Consider the following 23,578-nt stretch of genomic DNA (forward strand, 5'->3'; position numbering starts at 1 on the left):
TTCTACCAGAGAATGGTTAAAGAAGAATAAAGTTAATGTTTTGGAATGGCCAAGTCAAAGTCCTGACCTTAATCCAATCGAAATGTTGTGGAAGGACCTGAAGCGAGCAGTTCATGTGAGGAAACCCACCAACATCCCAGAGTTGAAGCTGTTCTGTACGGAGGAATGGGCTAAAATTCCTCCAAGCCGGTGTGCAGGACTGATCAGCAGTTACCGGAAATGTTTAGTTGCATTTAATGCTGCACAAGGGGGTCACACCAGATACTGAAAGCAAAGGTTCACATCCTTTTGCCACTCACAGATATGTAATATTGGATCATTTTCTTTAATAAATAAATGACCAAGTATAATATTTTTGTCTCATTTGTTTAACTGGGTTCTCTTTATCTACTTTTAGGACTTGTGTGAAAATCTGATGTTGTTTTAGGTCATATTTATGCAGAAATATAGAAAATTCTAAAGGGTTCACAAACATTCAAGCAGCACTGTATATATACTGTAATGTGTGTGTGTGTGTGTGTGTGTGTGTGTATATATATATATATATATATATATATATATATATATATATATATATATATATATATATATATATACCCACACACACTGTATATAAGTTACAATAACCTGGTTGCATATTCGTGTGCATATCCTTTTTCCTTTGGGGATGTGGCTGTGTTCAGAATAAGCCAATTGCCTTCAATGTCATGTGCAGAAGTAACTATCATACAGCGGTTATCATTGAAATTATTCTGATCAATCCCAAATAAAGACCAGCTGTTTCCATAGGATTTTCTTGCCATCTTCTTGGTTTCATCCTACTTCTGAAGCCATGGTCTGCAAAGAGCATATAAAGAATGTACGGGATTTCACTTGTTGAACGATATTGATCAGGAGAGGGGTCCAAAACAATTTACAAAATATTAGATGCACCATGGAACACCGTGAAGAACTTAATCAACTTCCCAGGGAGGCTGCCGTGAGACCAAATGAGTACTCTCTGCATGTGATAACAATCTCTCATATTCTTCACATGTCTAGGTGATGGGGTAGTGTGGCTAAACAGAAACCCTTTCTCACAAAAATCATCCAAGCCCAACTAAATCACCCCAAACCATGTGGCAAAATGTATTGTGGTCTGATGAGACCAATTCCAAAAGCTATAATGAGTCCATCATTCCAAAAGATATGTTTGGCTCAAAGAAGCACACCACCAAAGGAACACCATACCCAAGATGAAGCATGGTGGTGGCAGCATCATGCTTTAGGGCTGCTTTTCTTCAGCCAAAATTGGGGCTTTTATCACAGTGAAGGGAATTTTGAAAAGCTACAAATTCCAGTCAATTTTAGTGCAAAACAAAAGAACCTCATTTTTCAGCACAACAGTGACCCAAATCATGCATCCAAAGGAATTGCTTAAATAAAAGATCAGTGTTTTTGAATGGCTTAGCCAGAGCCCAGACCTCAATCCAAATAAAAATCTGTGGTGTGACCTGAGGCAGGCTGTGCACAGGATATGCCCTCACAATGTGATGGCTCGAGAATGTTTTTTTCAAAGAAAGAGTGGGAAATTATTGCCAAGTGAAGATGTGACCTGCTGATAGACTGAGTAGTGTAATATCAAAAGGTGCTTCAATAAAGTATTCGTTTCGTGGTGTGCATACTTATGCAACTAGGTTATTGTAAGCTTTCTATTTTTCTTTTTTCCCTAAAAGTTTGATTATTTTTCATTTTATTTGTATATTTTGCAGTTTCAGATGAAAGGAAAAAAAAGATCAGAAATTATTTATCTTAGTTTCATTTTGGGGGCGGCACGGTGGTGTAAGTTCACCCCTCCTAGATCCCCCACCCCCACCCCCAAGGCTTCGCCCTGGACCGGACCGGGGCCTCCAGACCCTGGAACCCGGCATTCTCACTACTTTTTTTTTTTTCCATTTTGCGGTTTAAAGCTATGATATTCATCCACAAAGGCAGTTCATAAGCCATGACTGAAGATACTCAGATGATGGAGTGGGATAATTTTAATGAAGCCGAATTTGAATGCCTTGATTAATCTTTTTTTTTTTTTTTTTTTAAATAGGCAGCTCAAAAGAAACTGCCTGGGTTGTCTCATTTCAGAGCTTGTAGGTTGGCAGATACCCAAATATATATGCACAAGCACTTAAAAAGGGAGTTTTTCATTTAAATCAATAAATGTAGCTGCTACGTCTTTGTAATTTTCTTGTTTTTGGAAATACACAAATATCTGTGTACGCCCTCCATTATAGTTCCAGTGGACAAGTTTGTAAAAACTATTACCTTGTTTACTCTGATATATAGTGTGTGTCAGTGAGAGACTATTCAATGCACTTGCATGGAAAAAAAAAGCATTGCTGGGAAAGGAAGAGAAAGGATTTCTCTTCATTCGGAATCAACGATCTCTTACAAGTGCTACCTTAAACCAGCCCAGCAGTGTTTGCACAAGTGAAGAGAGACACATGGCACTATTCCACATCGCCCTAATCCCAGTTCCCTAATTAAAATGGCTTGAATGAGATATACTGCAGGTGCTTGGCGTGGGAAATGGATGGTATTGCCCAGAGCGGTCATTGTGTTCCTTTGTTTGAATTAGTCAGCATAGTAAGGCCAGTTTGCTTCCTTTTTCCTCCCATTCCCTTCCAGAAGAGATTGTAATGAACACGCTTAAGGAAAATAAGGGTTCTTCAAGGATTCCTTGGACAGTTCAGGGCTCTTGGTTTCCTAAAAAAGGAAAAAAAAAGAAACATCTGATGTAGATTTGTACATAGAACCTTTAATCGTTCCCTCAGAGACATAAACTGGAGTGTGTTGGGGAGAACCAGCACCAACAGGCATATCATCAAAGCATAATAAATTGAATCTTGATATTCAGATAATTATATTATCTGATCATTTCGTGTCAGCTTTGAGGTTCTGGATACATTTGTGTTTTAATTGGTTTACCATCCCGATTCAACCCAGCAAATAAATTTTCAATGCCTCACAGGGATTGCAAGTGTTTTAAGAGGAGATATAAAATGGCAAAACAGAACATTGGGGTTCAGAGGACAGGGATTAGGGGATTAAGAACTAATAGTTTGTCATGTGGAATCTGGAAAAAAAACCAGGTCATTTGCAGAAAAGGTTCTTTTTTGCTTTCTTTTCTCTAGCGGAGTGTGGAGGACACATCAGCGGTGCCACATCTGGCCGCATCCTGTCTCCTGGTTACCCTGCGCCATATGACAACAACCTTCATTGCACCTGGTCCATTGAGGCTGATGCAGGGAAAACCATCAGGTAAAGCAGTGTGCAAGCAAGATGGATGTTTTTTCTTTCTTTCTGTCTTTTTTACTGCACTCCTGTTAATTCCTATGTAATTCCCATGCAGCCCATAACATGGCATGGTGATTGCACTGGCACCCTGCTAAGAGTCCTATTGACGACTGGCATCTGTTCTTTCAAGTCCATTATCGTAAGAGTCAAGGGGAAAAACAAAAAACAGAACACTGAACACAAGCAAACATAATCCAATTAGACGTTGAAAAAGGGCAGAACATCGATTCAATTTAAATAAGCAATTGTAGTAAAGTGGTGATTTGACAACAGTGTTGGTAAAGCGTCATCCCTATTCACCTTGGGAAACTTACTTCTGAGGCGATCTCGTAATGCAGGCCTCTCTGAATGTGATCACATGTCTGCGAACAAAGTACAGCGAAGTCTGCCCACGCCTCTCGAAGGACCAGTTAGCGTTGTTGTGACTACTGCTGATGAATGGTTTATCGGCTGTGTTTTCATTCCACCAACATTACTGTAGTTGATGTGAGAATAAACCCTGGCCCTGTTCGATCTAAATAATCAGAGCGGCGATTTGCAGAATGAAATTGGATAGCAGAGGGAGATTCATATGGTGGTATGCGAGCTCATAAAAGTTTTTTTTTTTTAGGATGGAGAGCTGGTACCACTGTATATGCTTTCAAACTTAAGTTGATTTCAGCAAAGTGACAGCAAAACAGATATTTTCTCAACATTTTTTATGTAGCATCAACATTTCTCAATATTTTCTATGAAAATTAGATATGACCTAACCAAAGTGCCAAATTCAAACAATTGCCACACAACTTTTGTACCTACCCGCATTTAGTTTGCATTTACTGTTTGATGCACAAAAATGGAAGAAAAAAAATATATAACCAAGGTTTTGTTCGCTCATCTGGCTATAAGGCTGATGAACTGCTGCCATGGCGTGGCGTCCATCGTCCACAATTCAGTTAAATCGCATCTCCATCATCAGTTCTCCACAGATTTCCATTCTGATTGTTTTGTTTGAAAGAACTCATCACTCCGCACAAAACTTGGTTGTTGTTTTGCCAATTTTTTTTGCTAATGAGTTACTAATTAGGCCACATGAACAAATTTCCCAGGCCTCTCACTAAAATTGTATCTCCTCTCTCATTTCTCATCTGATTCCAGTTCTAATCAATGTTTTGGGTAGATCTTCCCATGAAACTTGGTCGTTTGTTGGTTTGGTTGATTTTCCTTTTGTAAACAATTTGTTTATTTTCAGTTAAATCGTATCTCCTTCTCAATTCTCAATGGATTTCAGTTCTCATTGTTTCATTTGAAATAACTAATCATTCTCTACAACACTTGGTCATTGTATTGTCAGTTTTTTGCTAATGAACTGCTAATTAGGTCAACTTCACGAGTTTTGGGACTTCTCATTAGAATTATATTTCCTCTCGCAATTCTCATCCGATTCCAGTTCCGATTAATGTTTTGGTTTTGTTTCCATGCGGAACAAAACTTGTTTGGTTTTTTTTTCTGATTTTCTTGCTGTAACCAATTTTTTTTTCAGTTAAATCATATCTCCTCCCTCAATTCTCAATGAATTTCAGTTCTGATTGTTTTTTTATTTGAAAGAACTCAACCTTCTGCACAAAACTTGGTCATTGTATGGTCAGTTTTTTGCGAAAAAATTAGTAATTAAGTGAACTTAACACATTTTCTTCTGACTAGAATTGTATCTCCTCTCTCATTTATCATACGAATTCAGTTGTGATCGATGTTTTGGGTCAATCTTCACTCGGGGAACAAAATTTAGTTCTTTGTTAATTTTCCTGTTGTAAACAATTTGTCGTGGAGGTTGGTCCTTTCTGACATTGTCATATTTCAGTTCTGTTTGATGTTTTGGTCGTCATGGTTGTTTTGATAGCAGGCCAGATGAGCTCCTACGTCCTTGACGTTCTGTTCTTATCCTATTATATGCAACATCTCATTAGGTGATTATAAACATTGCGAGGGAAAATAAAGCTTGGGAGGAAGTATCAGAGATCTCTTTAGTAGCTATACTTGTATATAGTGACTAGTGTGTCTTATTGGAACTGAAAAACACTACTGGACAGTACACTCACACAAGCAGCAACAGTAGCAAGTGCATTACGAGTGACTTGTCAATGCTAGTGTGAATGTACGGTAAGTTTCTTTTATTTTGTTATTATAGTTAGAAAACCTTCAGATTGAGGTTATATCATACTTTTTCAGACGCATAATGAGGAACACTATCAGATGCACTATTCAATGGTTTTATGGTTCAGCAGAATTCAACAAAACTATAATTAATGGCCATATCTAACTAAATCTAAGGTTAGTGTCATCAGGCTGATCAGACACACTTGCTCTGAAACCTGTGTCTTTGATGTGTGTAGCCTCCACTTCATCGTCTTCGACACGGAAGTGGACCACGACATCCTGAAAGTGTGGGACGGCCCAGCCGAGAACGGCATCCTGCTGAAAGAGTGGAGCGGCTCACTCCTCCCTGAGGACACGCACAGCACCTTCAACATCCTCACGCTCCAGTTCGACAGTGACTACTTCATCAGCAAATCTGGCTTCTCCATCCAGTTCTCCAGTGAGCAACTCCTACTCTCTCTTAGCTCCATTCTCCTGCTTTCTCTCCCCCTTTTATCACTCTCATGGTTTGCATGATCCGATATTCTCTCTGTAGTTTCTTTGCACTTGCTTTAGAACGAACGCCATCCAAGAAATATGACATAGTTGGAGAGATGGGGAGGTAGAAGGTGGGAGGTAGGAGGTGGGAGGTTTGCTTCCCTTTAGAAATGCAGCAGAGATCATATGGACACTTATCTTGTGAGGCTCAAAGCATGGCATATTCAGATAGGAGACAGAGGCTCTCTTGCCATGAATAAGAAACTTTATTTCAGTCTGTCACTTTAGTCCTCTGTCTTGAAGTACACCACACTGTTTTTATAATAATCCAAAATTGATCCTTATTACTTCAGCTACAACAGCCACCACTTGCAACGACCCTGGCATCCCCCAAAATGGGACTCGCTATGGAGACAGTAGAGAGCCAGGAGATACAATTTCCTTTCAGTGTGATCCAGGCTACCAGGTGCAGGGAGTGTCTGAGATTACCTGCGTTCAGCTCAACAACCGCTTCTTCTGGCAGCCCGACCCCCCGACATGCATAGGTAAGTTCAGTGAATGTTTTCCATTATCTCCATTTTCTCTCAGACGCTTCACGAATTTTGCCAAAACCAGGTGGCCTTTGATGTCACGAATTATTTCCCCTTGCATCTGGAGCGCTTTATAGGGATTTTAAAACGGATGTAATATCCTTGTGTGTGCACTTCAGCATAGTCATGCTGCGAGCGAGTTTATTGTTTTCTAAATTACAGTCTATTGGCTGCTCGCTTTACACTAATTGTTTGGTGCTTTTGGGTGGCTCAAGGACTATTGTGTAGCATACATGCAGCCTGGGGTCTATTTATTGAAATTCTATGGATAACCCAATGCAGTTGCCATGTTACTGTATTGAAATGTCTAACAGCTTGTAAGCAGTGTGCTTCTCAGACAGCCTGAGAAATTTAACACTTGTCATCAGGCTTGTTTTCATCACTTGTGACTCACAGCCTCTAAGTATTGCTTAGGTCACTGCATTTGATGCATTAATTATTACTTTCAAGATCTTGAAGTGACATTTACATATCCTTTCAGATAATTGTATGACGCATCATTAAGTCCCCTTGATAGGTCACAGTACCTGGTTTTATCGATTCTTGCTCTTTTTTTTTCCTGAGAGTCCTTCACCTGTTACTTAGTGTTTTTATCCACTGGATAATGAACCTTGAGGAATCGGTGCATAATCAATTCTGCAAATAATGCTCATGTTTAGTGTGTGTGTGTGTGTGTGTGTTCCTTGAAGCCTTGCTCTAAAGCTCTTACTTTCACTCTCCTTGTTGTGATAGCTACCTGTGGAGGCAATGTGACAGGACCTGCTGGAGTAATTCTATCACCAAACTATCCTCAGCCTTACCCGCCAGGAAAGGAGTGTGACTGGCGAATAAAAGTCAACCCAGACTTTGTCATTGCTCTCATTTTCAAAAGGTAATGCGCACACTCCCAGCAGGATGCTACCAAGTCTGAGGCCAGCAGGTAGGCACAGGCAAGCTGGTGTTATGCTGCGTGTAATGCCCTCCATTAATGCCTGGGGCAGTAGAATCATGTCCACCATTCTTGCCTTCACCTTGTTGCATCAAGTTATTGATACAAAATGGCCATAAAACTCAGGACAGTTGTCTGGAGTAGTCGTAGTCTTAATAGAAAACATATACAGTGGATATAAAAAGTCTACACACCCCATTAAAATGATAGGTTTTTCTGATGTAAAAAAATGAGACCACAATAAATAATTTCAAAATTTTTCCCACCTTTAATGTGACCTATAACCTGTACAATTAAATTGAAAAACAAATCTGTTAGGGGGAAAAACATAAAAAATAAACAAAAAAATTACAATAATCTGGTTGCATAAGTGTGCACACCCTTAAACTAATACTTTGTTGAAGCACCTTTTGATTTAATTACAGCATTCAATCTTTTTGGGTTCATACCTGCCATCAAGTAAAATGGCTCTGATTAACCCCAAATAAAGTTCAGACATTTACTCAGTTGCACCCTCCAGCAAAAGCCAGCGTTCACAGAGAGCTTACAAAGCATCAAAGGGATCTCATTGTTGAAAGGTATCAGTCAGGAGAAGGGGGACAAAAACATTTCCACAGCATTAGATATACCATGGAGCACAGTGAAGACAGTCATCAAGAAGTGGAGAAAATATGGGATAACAGTGACATTAACGAGAACTGGATGTTCCTCCAAAATTGACGAAAAGACAAGATGAAAACTGGTCAGGGAGGCTGCCAAGAGGCCTACAGTAACACTGAAGGAGCTGCAGGAATTTCTGGCAAGTACTGGTTGTGTACTACATGTGACAACAGTCTCCTGTATTCCCTATATGTCTGGACTATGGGGTAGGGTCAAAGAGAAACATCCAGGCCCGGCTAAATTTTGTAAAAAAAAAAAATCAACTCTCCCAAAAGCATGTGGGAAAATGTGTTATGGTCTGTTGAAACCAAGGTTGAGCTTTTTGGCCACAATTCCAAAAGGTATGTTTGGCGCAAAAACAACACTGCACATCACCAAAAGAACGCCATACCCACGGTGAAGCATGGTGGTGGCAGCATCATGTTTTGGGGTTGTTTTTCTTCAGCTGGAACAGGGGCTTTAGTCAAGGTGGAGGGAATTATAAACAGTTCTAAATGCCAGTCAATTTTGGCTCAAAACCTTCAGGTGTCTGCGAGAAAGCTGAAGATGAAGAGGAATTTCATCTTTCAGCATGATAATGACCCCCAAAAAGTTTTGGAATGGCCCAGCCAGAGCCCAGACCTAAATCCAATTGAAAATCTGTGGGGTGACCTGAAGAGGGCTGTGCACAAGAGATGCCTTTGCAATCTGACAGATTTGGAGTGCTTTTGCAAGGAAGAGTGGGCAAATATTGCCAAGTCTAGATGTGGCAGGCTGATAGACTCCGACCCAAAAAGACTGAATGCTGTAATTAAATGAAAAGGTGCTTCAGCAAAGTATTAGTTTAAGGGTGCGCACACTTATGCAACCAGCTTATTCTACGTTTTTTTTTTAATGTTTTTCCCCCTAATAGATTTGTTTGTTTCTCAATTGAATTGTACAGGTTATAGGTCACATTAAAGGTGGGAAAAGTTTTGAAATAATTTATTGTGGTCTCATATTTTTACATCAGAAAAACCTATCATTTTAATGTGGTGTGTACACTTTTTATATCCACTGTATTAATATATGACAAACGTGTTGTCCGTCATTATTCAGGTCTGTCTTTCTCATTGTGCAGCTTCAACATGGAGCCCAGCTATGACTTTCTGCACATATACGAGGGTGAGGACTCGAATGGTCGTCTGATTAGTAGTCTTCAGGGAAGTCAGGCCCCCGAGCGCATAGAGAGCAGCGGGAACACCCTCTTCTTGGCATTCCGTAGTGACGCCTCACTTGGAATGTCCGGCTTTGCCATTGAGTACAAAGGTATGTACAACATGGCTATACGTTGTATATTTAACAATTATTCCATGAAATCGAGTCGTACATGAGCTGATAGGCTTTAAACTGATAGGCTTTAAGCCATGTATGATGGAATTGAGTGGAATAACTGTTTTATTCTATTGACAGTCACTGGAATTTTAGAAATGAAGCATTTTTATTTTTTTGCAAAGTTGATAAATAAAAACTTTATACAAAATGTCCGACAAAATAATTTCTGCTAAGAATGTAAACAAACCGGCAAAATGACCATTAAATGCTTTTATTCCATATTTACCTCTGCCAAGGAGGTTATGTTTTTGGTAGCGTTGGTTTGTTTGTTTATTTGTTGGTTGGTTTGTCTATTAGCAACATTACGGGAAAAGTTATGAATGGATTGCTCTGAAATTTTTTCCAGAGGTGTGACTGGGCACAAGTAACAATCCATTAAATTTTGGCAGTGATCTGGATCACCTTCTGGATCCCGGATTTTTTTAAAGGATTCTTGGCAGAGGTCTGCACTCTCCGAGTGCTTTTCTAGTTTGTTACTTTTTTTTGTATTTTTGGGGTTTTGTTTTCGAGAAGAGTTTTTATTTCATCCTCATTCGGTCTAACAACATGCTCTGCCATTTTGTTTTTCTCTATTCATGGTATATGACCTGATATCCTAGTAGTAGAGTAGCCAATCAGAGTGAACGATTGCTCATATCCAGTGAATGTGGATAGAATAAACATGGTTATTATTACAGCTCAGCTTGGATAAACCTTTTCAAAGAGTGGCTTGGTGAACATACACTATATGGCTAAACCTATGTGGACACCTGACCATGACACGCATTACATATGTGGTCCTTCCCTACATTTTTGCCACAATGGTGAAGCACAGAATTTTCCAGAATGTCTTTGTATGCAGTAGCATTGAGATTACACTTCACTTGAATAAAGGAATGGTGAACCAACCTGTTCCATCATGATAGTGCAGCTCCATAAACACATGGTCAACCAAGGTTGCTGTGGAAGTACCCAGGTGGGCTGCACAATCTAGTGGAAAGCGTTCCCAGATGAGCGGAGGCCAAATCCAACCAATGTTGCCAGTGGTTTTGAAATGGAATGTTAAAAAAAAAAGCACGTATGAGTGTGATCAGCATGTGCAACTTTTCACCATATAGTGTACAGCTAGCTTGAGCTACATAGAAGCTTTAAAGCACATTATGTATCGTGTAACTCCTTTACGGTGGAACATTTCTGAAAGGCTTATATCAAAACTTGAGTTGATATTGTGCATTTTAAGTCTTATAGGTAGACTGTGTCTTTACATTAAAAAAAAAAGAATTTGCATTGAATAAAAATAGTTAAGTTACTGCATTGAAAGCAGAAATGTTCTCAGTACCTTCATGGAAAGTCATCGCACAGTAAGTCAAGTCAAGTTTATTTGTATAGCTCTTTTAACAATAAACATTGTCGCAAAGCAGCTTTACAGAATTTGAACAACTTAAAACATGAGCTAATTTTATCCCTAATCTATCCCCAATGAGCAAGCCTGTGGCGACGGTGGCAAGGAAAAACTCCCTCAGACGACATGAGGAAGAAACCTCGAGAGGAACCAGACTCAAAAGGGAACCCATCCTCATTTGGGCAACAACAGACAACATGACTATAACATTAACAGTTTTAACATGAAGTCAGTTTCGTTGATGTTATAAACTCTTCATTGATGGAAACTTGAGTGCAAAACTGTTCATGACAACTGCAGTCCTAAAGTTAGCAAGTCAACTGTAGTCCTCAGCCATAAAAGCATTACTGTAAGAGTCCAGAGCGTCCTCCAGGTGTAACTTTCAACTGTCCTCATGGGGCCGTCCTCCACAGGAGCGATGCGATAAGACTCCAACCAGACACAGGGCACCAGGATGGATCAAGCAGGTCCGAGGGACAGAAGAGGTCAGCATCTCGATCCCAGAACCGACATGTAACTCAGAGGGACAGATTGGGGGGGGGAGAAAACACAGGTTGTTAGGTATGCCCTAAAAATGACACAAGTATTAAGTCTGTGTGGTAGGCTCACAGAGATGAGAGTCTTGACATCAGGCATAATACACAACAATGGCATGTTAATATGGTTAAAAAATATCATGACCCTGCTCTGGCTGGATGCTTGATTGGGTGATGGGAGCACACTCCTCAGCAATGATGGGATGCAGATGGGACCCTTAGGGCTGGCCAAGACAATTCAGTTACATTTCACCTGGTCTGGGACATGCGACAGAATGTCTGACGGCTGATTCCCTGCAGGCTACGATAGCCAGTCGAGGTCTCCACCCTCTCCACCAAAAGATTTCCTGTTGACTCCATGTAATTCAGAGGGACAGATTTGGGGGGAGGGGGGAGAGAGAGAGAGAGAGGGAAAGAAAACACAGGTTGTTAGGTATGCCCAATGTCATCTGAATAAGTAGGAACAGTATACATATTGCACTGAGTACAAGCAGGGACTCCGGCAACTAACTATGACAGCATAACTAAAAGGGGAGAGTCAGAAGGTAACACAGGCATGAGGGAGCCCCAGGACATAAAGCAGCCGGCCACTACACCGTCAACAAACTCGAGTGAGCAAGTGAGTGGGGACTGACAGCATCCATACATCCCAGTTTACCAAAACAATCTGTCTGAGGACCCTCCAGAGCTACACCTTTACCTCATAAACACCATTAACAAAAGGCTTGACTAAACAGATATGTTTTCAGCCTAGACTTAAACACTGAGACTGTGTCTGATTCCCGAACATTACTTGGAAGTCTGTTCCATAACTGTGGAGCTTTGTAAGAAAAGGCTCTGCCCCTTGATGTAGCCTTCACTATACGAGGTACCAGCAGATAGCCTGCACCTTTTGATCTAAGTAGGCGTGGCGGGTCATAGAGGACCAGAAGTTCATTCAGGTACTGTGGTGCGAGACCATTTAGTGCTTTAAAGGTCAATAGAAGTATTTTATAATCAATACGAAATTTGATTGGGAGCCAATGCAGTGTGGATAAGACAGGCGTGATGTGGTCATATTTTCTAGTTCTAGTAAGGACTCTTGCTGCTGCATTTTGAACTAACTGGAGCTTGTTTATGCACTTATTGGAACATCCAGACAGTAAGGCATTACAATAATCCAACCTGGAGGTAACGAAAGCATGAACTAGTTTTTCCGTATCATGTAGTGACATTAAATTTCTTATCTTAGCAATATTTCTGAGATGAAAGAAAGCTATCCGGGTAATGTTATCAATGTGAGTTTCGAATGAAAGACTGGGGTCAATAATCACCCCGAGGTCTTTTACTGCTGCACGTGAAGAAACAGAAAGGCCTTCCAGAGTTACTGTGTAATCAGAAAACTTACTTCTAGCTGTATGTGGTCCTAGTACAAGTACTTCAGTCTTGTCAGAGTTAAGCAGAAGGAAATTAATAAGCATCCAGTGTCTAATGTCCTTAACACATTCCTCAATTCTATAAAGCTGGTGTCTCTCATCAGGTTTTGCAGAAACATACAACTGTGTGTCATCAGCATAACAGTGGAAACTAATACAATGTTTACAAATAATATCACCCAGAGGTAACATATATAGAGAAAAAAGCAGTGGACCCAAGACAGAACCTTGTGGAACACCAAACTTTACCTCAGTAAGTCTAGAAATATCACCATTTATATCAACATACTGATAATGACCAGTTAAATAAGCCAGGAGAGGGCCGTTCCCTTAACTCCCACAACATTTTCTAATCTATCCAGAAGAATGGAATGATCAGTGGTATCAAATGCTGCACTAAGGTCAAGCAACACAAGCAGCGAGACACAGCCCTGTTCAGACGCCAACAGTAGGTCGTTTACTACTTTAACCAAAGCTGTTTAGGTCTAAATCCTGACTGATACATTTCATGGATGTTATTCCTATGTATGAGCATAACTGCTGTGCCACAGCTTTTTCAAGGATCTTGGAGATAAAGGGGAGGTTTGATATTGGCCTATAATTGGACAGCTGACAGGGATCAAGGTCAGGTTTTTTAATCAGGGGTTTGATAACTGCTAGTTTAAAGGATTTGGGTACATAGCCAATCGTGAGAGAAGAATTTATTATTTTTAGAAGCGGTTCAGTTACTTCAGGTATTATCTGTTTGAATGGATGTGTAGGTAAGGGATCTAGTATGCAAGTTGAGGCTTTTGATGCCAAGATTAATGAAAGTAATTCAGTTTCTTTAAGGGGAGTAAAACATTCTAATTGCTGATCTGATAGAGTTATATGGTTAACTACAAGGTCACTTTCATTGTCTGACCTTAAATTAGTAGTTTGAATTTTTTGTCGGATATTCTCAATTTTGTCATTAAAAAAATTCATGAAATCGTTACTATTATATACTGCAGGTGTGCATGTGTCTATAGTGGACTTATTCCTGGTTCATTTTGCTACAGTATTAAATAGGAATCTAGGATTATTTTTGTTATCTTCTATTAGGGAGGAGAGATATGTTGATCTATACTTCAGGAAGCTCTCCTTCCACACTAATTTGAACACTACCAATTTTGTTTGACGCCATTTTCGTTCCAATTTTCAAGTGGTCTGTTTTAATATGCGAGTGTCATCATTATACCAGGGTGCTAATTTTTTGTCTCTGACCATTTTCCTTTTTAGAGGAGTGACATTATCTCAGGTATGGTGGAACATTGACTCTAAGCATTCAGTTGCCTGATCAAGTTGTGCAGGGGCTGACAGTGACCCAATCAAAGTTGACAGCTCTGGGAGATCATTTATAAAGCTCTGTGCAGTAGTTGACGTGAATGTACGTTTAATACAGTAACATGGTGAGGTGCATATATTATTACTCAGACATAGTTTGAATGAGATGAGATAATGATCTGAGATAACTTCAGACTGTGGAAGTATGACTATATTGTCTATGTTTAACCTGAATGTTAGTATTAGATTGAGGGTGTGACCACCATTATGGGTCGGTCCTATGACATTCTGATTAATCCCTACTGAATCTAAAATGGTCACAAATGCTGTTTTTAAAGGGTCTTCTGGGTTATCGAAGTGAATATTAAAATCTCCGACAACTAAAGCTTTGTCTAAGGAAATAACCAGATCTGAGATAAAATCTGTAAATTCAGAAAGAAACTCAGAATATGGCCCCGGGGGCCTGTAAATAATAAGCAATGGAATTAACTGGGTAGACTTATTTTTCGAGGCTACATACATTATATGAGTATGAAGAACTTCAAATGTATTAAATTTATAACCAGGTTGTGTTACACCTAGATAATCATTCTAAATAACCGCAACGCCTCCTCCTCTGCCAGTTTGACGAGGCTGGTGTATATAACTGTATCCAGGAGGACTCGCTTCATTTAATGCTATATATTCATTTGCCTTAATCCATGTTTCAGTTAAACAAAGTACATTAAACTCCTGATCAGTAATGAGTTCATTAACCATTAGCGCTTTAGATATAAGAGATCTAATTTTTAATAGCCCCACCTTTAGATCAAAGGTGCTGGCAGCAGCTGTACAATCAGTATGATATAATTTTATATTGATTAGGTTACTGGAGCAAACTCTCTGAATATTTCTACCTTTTTGTTTAGCCCGGGGAACAGACACAGTCTCAATGTGGTGGACCCTGAGTGACGACTCTGTGCAGCTAGCAGACAGTCGGTTTAGCCAGTTCGTCTGCTCCCTGGCCTTGGCTCTGGATTGTCAGGAATTAACTAGGCCTGTTCTGAGACTATGACCTATGCTGCAGGAAATGAGAGCAGCACCTTCCCGAGTGGGATGGATACCGTCCCGCCCTAACAGGCCAGCAGTGCCCTCAAAATTAGCCCAATTATCTATAAAGCCCACACTGTTTTCAGAGCACCATCTGGACAACCAGCAGTTCAGCGACCATAACCTGCTGTAAGCTACATCGCCACGCCACATTGGGATGGGGCCAGAGCATACTACAGCATTGGACATCGCCTTCGCTAATTTAAACACCTCTACAAAGTTACTCTTAGTAACCTCAGACTGAAGAAGGCGTATTTCATTAGCTCCTGCATGGATAACTATCTTTGAGAACTTGTGCTTACCCAGGACCCTAAGATTACCTGCTATGTCCGGCACCCTTGCTCCCGGTATACACCTGACTAAAGCTGCTGATGCCCCTAAAGGCTGAGCTAATTCCACATGCCATATGATAGAGTCCCCTATAACCAGAGCTCTTTCAGGTTTCTCAGTGGGTGCATCACTAAGGAGAGCAAACCTGTTCGACACGTGACGCGGAGAGGAGTGGTGCTCCCGTGGGCGAGCCTCAGCGGTAGCTTTGGCTCTACGCTTATGCCGCCGAGTTGTCACCCATTCGCCCTGCTGTAAGAGCTCTAATGCCGGAGTTGGGGGATTGCTAACTCCACCTAGGGCATCCAGACTTTCCCCTACAGAAACTACACTGTTCTCACGCTCACTAACCTTCTCTAAAGCCTGGACACGCGCTTCTAGCACTGTAATCTTCTCCGTCAGAGAGCTAACTAATCTGCACTTATCACAGATAAAGCTATTGCTAGCGATGGAGGAAGAATGACTAAACATCCTGCAGTCAGCACACTGCACAGGCTGAAGGTGTGCCATGATGAAAAGATTCACATACCTTAATCGAAGATCTGTTGACATTAAAGCAGATCCGATGTAGATGGCCTCCGCTTGTGGTCTTTACACAGGAGGAGAGAAAAAGAAAAAGAAAGCTTCCGGTCTCAGTGTTCTTCCGAAAAAAAAGGGAGAGAAAAAAAATGAAAAAAGGAAAGCGAAAGTACAATAAAAATGAAGAGGATACTGGAAAATTATTTGTAGAAAAAAGTTAAAGATTAGTAATTAACGCCAGCACTCGCGGGAAAAAAGGACTCAGCGCAAACAACTCAGGAACCAGGAAGTGCGTAGCACAGAAGGTTTTAGATTGTTGCTTGTAATACAGTTTTAGAGTAGCAGTGAGCAACTTGCTTTAGTACAAGTCAATAATGTTTGCCAGCAACGGGCAACCAGGTGAGACACAGGGCAACTAATCAGGGCAACAGACAGTTGGCAACAACCAATCAGATAAGATCAAATCTATTGCCAGGGAGACCGACCTCACAAAGATGGACACTGAAACATTTGCAGCTGTCACTTTTTTGTCTAAGCTTCAGCCTTTATTTCACTCAAGTATCACTTCTGGAACAAAATTGAATAGATACTCTGGTCAAAAGATAATTTGCCATTATTTTAGCATTTATAAGTCAAAATAATCACATTATCACTGTTAATAAAGACTTTTTTAAAAATCTCTTTCAAAATGCTACTAGCCTCAGCCGCATATGCAATAACTAACTGACATACATCACAAAAACATAATTGTTTAATTCTCATCTCAGAAAAAAAGAAGAAAAAAAAGGACATGGACCAGGAGACAGCTGCTCAGAAGGAAAAGGGGCTGACAGAGCTCCTGAAAGGCTTTCTTTTTAGATCCTGAAGTTTGTAGTGTTTTGCCCTCGGGTTCCACAAGTAGTCGTGCTCTGTATGTGAATTAGATCAGATGATAAGTTAGACAATCTCTCTTACAACTCTCAAAAAAAAAAGAGCTGCCCATCACTTCTAACTTGACACAAGAGAGCTAACTTTATCCCTACATAACTAGCAACAGCTTTCAGCTAACTGTGTTAGCAAAAACCACTGCTAGTTTCTAAATCCTATTCAATCTCTTTGGAGCAGTGGTTAGCTAACGGCAGTTTACACTTAGCTAAAAAAAAAAAATCCATGTCTTAATTACAACCTGAGCACATAATAGTTGTCTGTTGGTTTTCTAAGCATTAGATGAGGTAAATTCACCACTTAGGGTTTACACATAACTTCCTGGCATAAAACGATAGAAGTTGCCTATCTTTTTCTTCACTCCACTGCCGAAAATGCCGCCATCTTTGTTGAAAATTTCAGAAACTCTCAAGTGGTCATGTGATTCACTGCTAGCGCTCTGATTGGATTATTTTAAAAAGTTGCCCAAAACGATCAGAATCATTCAGATAGAAATTGTTGCCCAATCTCAATGGGAAAGTGTCGAAGCGGAATTGCCCAAAAAGTTGCCCTGTGTATCATCAACATTAGAGTTTATTGGCAACCTTTAAAGCCCAAGTCTCATTGCATTTTATATATTTGTGATGCTAATATATAAGTCAAAAGTCAAAGTCCTTCTCATGCCAGAATCTGGTCTTCCCAGGCAGTCTCCTGTCCTAGTACTAACCAGCTCTTTAAGGCGTATGGGTGCGACGCTGATCTCCGTTTCGATAGCCCTCGGCCTCTCGCCTATACAGCTAGGGTTACAGTGGGGGGCTTGTCCTCCGGTAACCGCGAGAGTTTGACTTCCCCACTCACATCTGTATTGCAGCATGCCTTGCCAGATGGTAGTAGGTACCATTTTTATGATGGTCTTTGGTATGACCCGACCATGAGTAGAACTCGCGATCTCCCGGTCGAGAGATGGACATGCTAACCACTAGGCCAAATCGCGGTTGCTAATACAACCCTGATTCCAAAAAAGTTGGGACAAAGTACAAATTGTAAATAAAAACGGAATGCAATGATGTGGAAGTTTCAAAATTCCATATTTTATTCAGAGTAGAACATAGATGGGGGCGGCACGGTGGTGTAGTGGTTAGCGCTGTCGCCTCACAGCAAGAAGGTCCTGGGTTCGAGCCCTGGGGCCGACGAGGGCCTTTCTGTGTGGAGTTTGCATGTTCTCCCTGTGTCCGTGTGGGTTTCCTCCGGGTGCTCCGGTTTCCCCCACAGTCCAAAGACATGCAGGTTAGGTTAACTGGTGACTCTAAATTGACCGTAGGTGTGAATGTGAGTGTGAATGGCTGTCTGTGTCTATGTGTCAGCCCTGTGATGACCTGGCGACTTGTCCAGGGTGTACCCCGCCTTTCGCCCGTAGTCAGCTGGGATAGGCTCCAGCTTGCCTGCGACCCTGTAGAAGGATAAAGCGGCTAGAGATAATGAGATGAGATGAGACAATGCAGCACTATAAAAACTTTGAAAGAAACAATATTTGAATGGGCTGTTCAAATAAAAACTAATGCAATTCATGTTTGATGATTATTCCTATTTTATCTTCACCAACAGGGTTCATAGCAGTTTGATTTTATTTGATGAATTAGTTTGTTATTTTTTTATTTATTTAAAGTGTTTAACATTTTATAATGTGGAATGCCAGTTTCAGGGCAGCACGGTGGTGTAGTGGTTAGCGCTGTCGCCTCACAGCAAGAAGGTCCGGGTTCGAGCCCCATGGCCGGCGAGGGCCTTTCTGTGTGGAGTTTGCATGTTCTCCCCGTGTCCGTGTGGGTTTCCTCTGGGTGCTCTGGTTTCCCCCACAGTCCAAAGACATGCAGGCTAGGTTCATTGGTGACTCTAAATTGACCGTAGGTGTGAATGTGAATGGTTGTCTGTGTCTATGTGTCAGCCCTGTGATGACCTGGTGACTTGTCCAGGGTGTACCCCGCCTTTGCCCGTAGTCAGCTGTGATAGGCTCCAGCTTGTCTGCAACCCTGTAGAACAGGATAAAGCGGCTAGAGATAATGAGATGAGATGAATTCCAGTTTCGCAGTATAAAACCTGTAGCCTCTGTGGCCTAAAAAATGCTAATTACATCAGTTATAGGTAACTATCATTCTTTAAATTGAAGTGCCCTACTTCACTACAGTCTCAACAGACCTGCCTGGGCTCTGTTTCAGATCTCTGAGGATCAACTGCAATCAACCCTCGGAAAGACAGAGAAGAGAAAGAGATTCTGGGAGGATTTTGGTGGAGTGATGCACTGAGAACTTGCCCAGTGCTTAGGGCTGGTATACCAAATTTTTTCTTTGTCCTTTCAGCCAACTTTCTGTTGGACATCTGAAATCCTGTTCTACAGGGTCGCAGGCAAGCTGGAGCCTATCACAGCTGACTACGGGTGAAGGCGGGGTACACCCTGGACAAGTCACCAGGTCATCACAGGGCTGACACATAGACACACTTTGACCCACTTTGCTGTGTAGCCACAAGTCAAAAAAAAAAAGTTTTCCAGCACTGGTCTTTCACCAACTTCTCTGGCTTCTGTGAGTCATGCCTCAGGCTCTGCCTGCAGGAATCAAGGAACCAAGTGAAGGCAAATCAATGGTTCCCTTTCTCCACAGTCAGTTCCTTGGTGCATAGTCAGCTCTTGCCCCAGCATGGCTCTCTTCACTGCTGGGTAGCCCACCTGAACAGCAAAGTTGACAAAGTGACCCCAGCTCAAGTAAAGGACATAGTGGACACCTTGAGGACTGTGGCAGATGTAGGCATCTCATCAAAGCACCTTGATCAAAGGAAATAATGTGACCCCAGAGAGATGCCATCCATGATGCTGTGGTGCACTGCAATGCCGTGTCCAGCTGATGAGGTGAACACCAATTCATATAGGAGTTGTGTGTTAGAGAGTGGTTCCTGAACTGCTAAGTCCTCAGTTGAAAGATTCAGCTTTGGGGGGGGGGGTCAAAACTACAAACACAGATGACCTGGCTGAGGATGCCAGATCTCACTATCCATTTAGACAGCAGAATCTGCTTGGGGAACAATCCACCAGTTTGTTCAGACCACTAGTGAAGCAGTCGTGTAAATCAAGATTTTCCCAGACATTTTAAGTACACAAGCCTGGGGATGTACAGTGGAACTGCACTTGGTATTCCTGTGACCTTGTCATCAGGAGCCTCTGATTTGATGTAGTCTCCATGCAATGAGTGATGTTGGCTCTAAGGCATGTTGTTGTCTGTCCTTCACTCCATAAGACTATTTAGAGATGAGGGGGATGCTGTATAGGCCTACCCCATGAGTGGATAAGAGGTACTCAGACACTTATCAGAGGTCTGAGGGCATGATTTTCCCTGTTTTAAGATTTGTTTGCGATCAGCAGTTCCCTTATGGGTAATAAAACACAGAATTTGGGTGCAGAAACCTAAAGGTGCCCCAGCATACAGTAACCTGCTTCCTCCTTTTGCAGCAGGCCTGAAGTGTGACCCTGGCATGCAGGGTTGATTTGCACACATCAAGAAAAAGGGGAAATCTTTGTACGTTGGCATAAAATGGTGTTGTGAGCATTTGGTGCCTTAACCTCCACCCAGCCCCCCAAAAAACAGGGGGAAAAAACAACTGAAAGAAGCTGTGTTACAAGCATTCACAAAAGAAGTAAACAGTTTGGTGAGGTCAGCGGGTCACCAGCTTGATGCAGTTATTGCAAGCAAGGCATATGCAAACAAATATTGAGTGTTATTTACTTTACATTTCTCCAAAACATTCTGTTCCAGTACTTTTTGCTCAATGAAACGATGGGTGGTCTGCCACCAAAGGTGCCATGTCCTTACTTATCACTTCTAGAAAGCCAAACTTTATATTCATCATTTGATCTCAAACCCAGGTGGTACAGTAGTGTATTGGTTAGCACTGTTGTCTCACAGCAAGAAGGTTCTGGGTTCGAGCCCAGTGGCCGATGGGGGCCTTTCTGTGTGGAGTTTGCATGTTCTCCCCGTGTCTGCGTGTGTTTCCTCTGGGTGCTCTGGTTTTCCCCACAGTCCAAAGACATGCAGGTTAAATTGACCGTGAGTACGAATGGTTGTTTGTCTCTGTCAGCTGTGCGATGATCTGGCGACTTGTCCAGGGTGTACCCTGCCTCTCACCCATAGTCAGCTGAGATAGGCTCCAGCTTGCCCGTGACCCTGCACAGGATAAATGGTTACGGATAATGGATGGATGGATCTCAAACCCAAATGTCTTCAAATTAAAAATAAACAAATTGGTCTTGTGGTTCCAATACTTGTACCTGATGCTCATATTAGGCGTCCAGGATATTCAGACACTAGTTGCATGAATACAATTCTTGCAGCATGGTTCTATATTGCTATGCATCTGTTATAGTGTGAACTATGGGTGAAATCAAACCCAAATGAAGAAGAGGGTACGTTGTGTAGAGGGAAAACCAACTCCACCCCCAGAGTAGTGAATTACTGGAATAACAGTGGCATTTATTGCAGATACTAAGTGAATCCTCAATATGTGGCTTTATTTGAAGATCTTGATGGCCCCATCTTCTGTGTTGAACTGGATCCGTTTCACTCTTGAGACATCCAGGCGGATTCCATAACTTTAGAAGTCATCACTTCACACCACACATAATGTATAAAGCAAATGCAGTGTCCGTATACTTGCCTGTTCTCCTTCAAGGTGAAGTACAATATGGTGTGTTTGGGGGTGATGATCACGTCGCCTTGTTTCATTACACCTTAGAATAACTTGTACTTTTGAAGTTAGTGCTCTTTCACCCATAATGCCATGGATGTGATGTGACATTTTTGATGGTAAACAGTACAGCTTCCTCTTGCTGCCTTTTTCCTTCAATTTAATGCATGTCTTTGCTTCACAGCTGTTTTTTTTTTTCCTGACAAAGTCAATCTCTAATCTGTTATTGCTCATCACACACCAGTAGTCACAATCATTTTCTGAGTTATTGGTGGAGAGACATGCATGCGAAAAATAGCACAGTGAAATTCACAATTTATTCTTGGGGTGGACAAAAAGCATCTATTAATTATGGAAACTTACCAGAAAGGCAGCATTTCAAACTCAGATTCTACCTTTCCTTAGCAATTTAAAGGCATGCTTATACTAATGATGTATGCAATTTGGAGTGGTCTCCTAAACTTTGACACTCCAGATACACTAATAATTCCTCCCCTGTCATTTAAGCATGAGCCTTAAAATGTAATTGAGTTTGTGCTGTTCATTCTAGCAATTTGGCTGATATAATCTCCCACCTCCTTCCAATTTCTCTGGTTCCTAAACCATAGGCCAATTGAGAAGTGGGCTGGTAGCTGTCATGCTGTTGGCAGCACCTCCTCCAAACACCACCTCCACAGCATTCCTACAACTATACTTATCCTCGTGTCTGGATGATCTGGTGCATTGTCTACAGCTGGCTCTTCTGCATTATACCCTAAAGCTAGTTTTCCTGCTCCTCAAAGTATTTATCCCTTTTCCTGACTTCATTTTTATGAGATCCGACCAGATCAACCTTCCTTCTTCGAATTCGTTTAGTTTCTTAATGAGATCCAGTGACTCATTCTCACCTCCCTCCCTTTCTCTTTTCAAATCTTCCCTCAACTTTTTGTCATTTCATACCTGCCTTTCTCTTTTTGTTTCTCTGAAACTGACTTTCTCCCGTCCTTCAATTCAGCTTATTTACACTGGCATTCATTCAGTTAGCAGACATGTTTATCCAGTGCATATTATATGAGAGGCGGCACGGTGGTGTAGTGGTTAGCGCTGTCGCCTCACAGCAAGAAGGTCCGGGTTCGAGCCCCGTGGCCGGCGAGGGCCTTTCTGTGCGGAGTTTGCATGTTCCCCCCATGTCCGTGTGGGTTTCCTCCGGGTGCTCCGGTTTCCTCCACAGTCCAAAGACATGCAGGTTAGGTTAACTGGTGACTCTAAATTGACCGTAGGTGTGAATGTGAGTGTGAATGGTTGTCTGTGTCTCTGTGTCAGCCCTGTGATGACCTGGCGACTTGTCCAGGGTGTACCCCGCCTTTCGCCCGTAGTCAGCTGGGATAGGCTCCAGCTTGCCTGCGACCCTGTAGAACAGGATAAAGTGGCTAGAGATAATGAGATGAGCTCTTACATGAGGCAGAATTCAATTCCTGTCATTCAGAATTTAGAAATCACTTACACATGAATTTGACAATTAAAAATGTTTATAAATGACTGTTCATCTCTTTGTTACACTGCATTGTGTACAAGCATGACAGTCACATTTTTAAAGAAAAAGCTTCACACTAGGTGTAATCAGAGGGGAAACGTCAGGGTCTTCTAGGCCTTCAGAGAAAGCCCAAACATATCAGGATTTCAATAGTTATATTTAATTTCTTTCATTCTTTAATTGCTTTCATTCTTTCATCTCATCTCATCATCTCTAGCCGCTTTATCCTGTTCTACAGGGTCGCAGGCAAGCTGGAGCCTATCCCAGCTGACTACGGGCGAAAGGCGGGGTACACCCTGGACAAGTCGCCAGGTCATCACAGGGCTGACACATAGACACAGACAACCATTCACACTCACATTCACACCTACGGTCAATTTAGAGTCAC

The 23,578-nt window shown here is 41.5% G+C and overlaps 1 protein-coding gene across 1 annotated transcript in view; it reads left to right on the top strand.

The window, feature by feature from the left end:
* csmd1a (CUB and Sushi multiple domains 1a) overlaps window positions 1–23,578 on the top strand; it is an 800,422-nt gene that overhangs the window by 523,737 nt on the left and 253,107 nt on the right. The window contains exons 24-28 of the mRNA XM_060924925.1: window positions 3,168–3,294; window positions 5,703–5,905; window positions 6,297–6,488; window positions 7,266–7,404; window positions 9,221–9,408. Of these exons, the coding sequence (XP_060780908.1) occupies window positions 3,168–3,294; window positions 5,703–5,905; window positions 6,297–6,488; window positions 7,266–7,404; window positions 9,221–9,408 (849 nt within the window). The remainder of the gene's footprint in view (window positions 1–3,167; window positions 3,295–5,702; window positions 5,906–6,296; window positions 6,489–7,265; window positions 7,405–9,220; window positions 9,409–23,578) is intronic.

Source organism: Neoarius graeffei, chromosome 7 (genome assembly GCF_027579695.1).
Source record: "Neoarius graeffei isolate fNeoGra1 chromosome 7, fNeoGra1.pri, whole genome shotgun sequence".
Taxonomy (NCBI): Eukaryota; Metazoa; Chordata; class Actinopteri; order Siluriformes; family Ariidae; genus Neoarius; species Neoarius graeffei.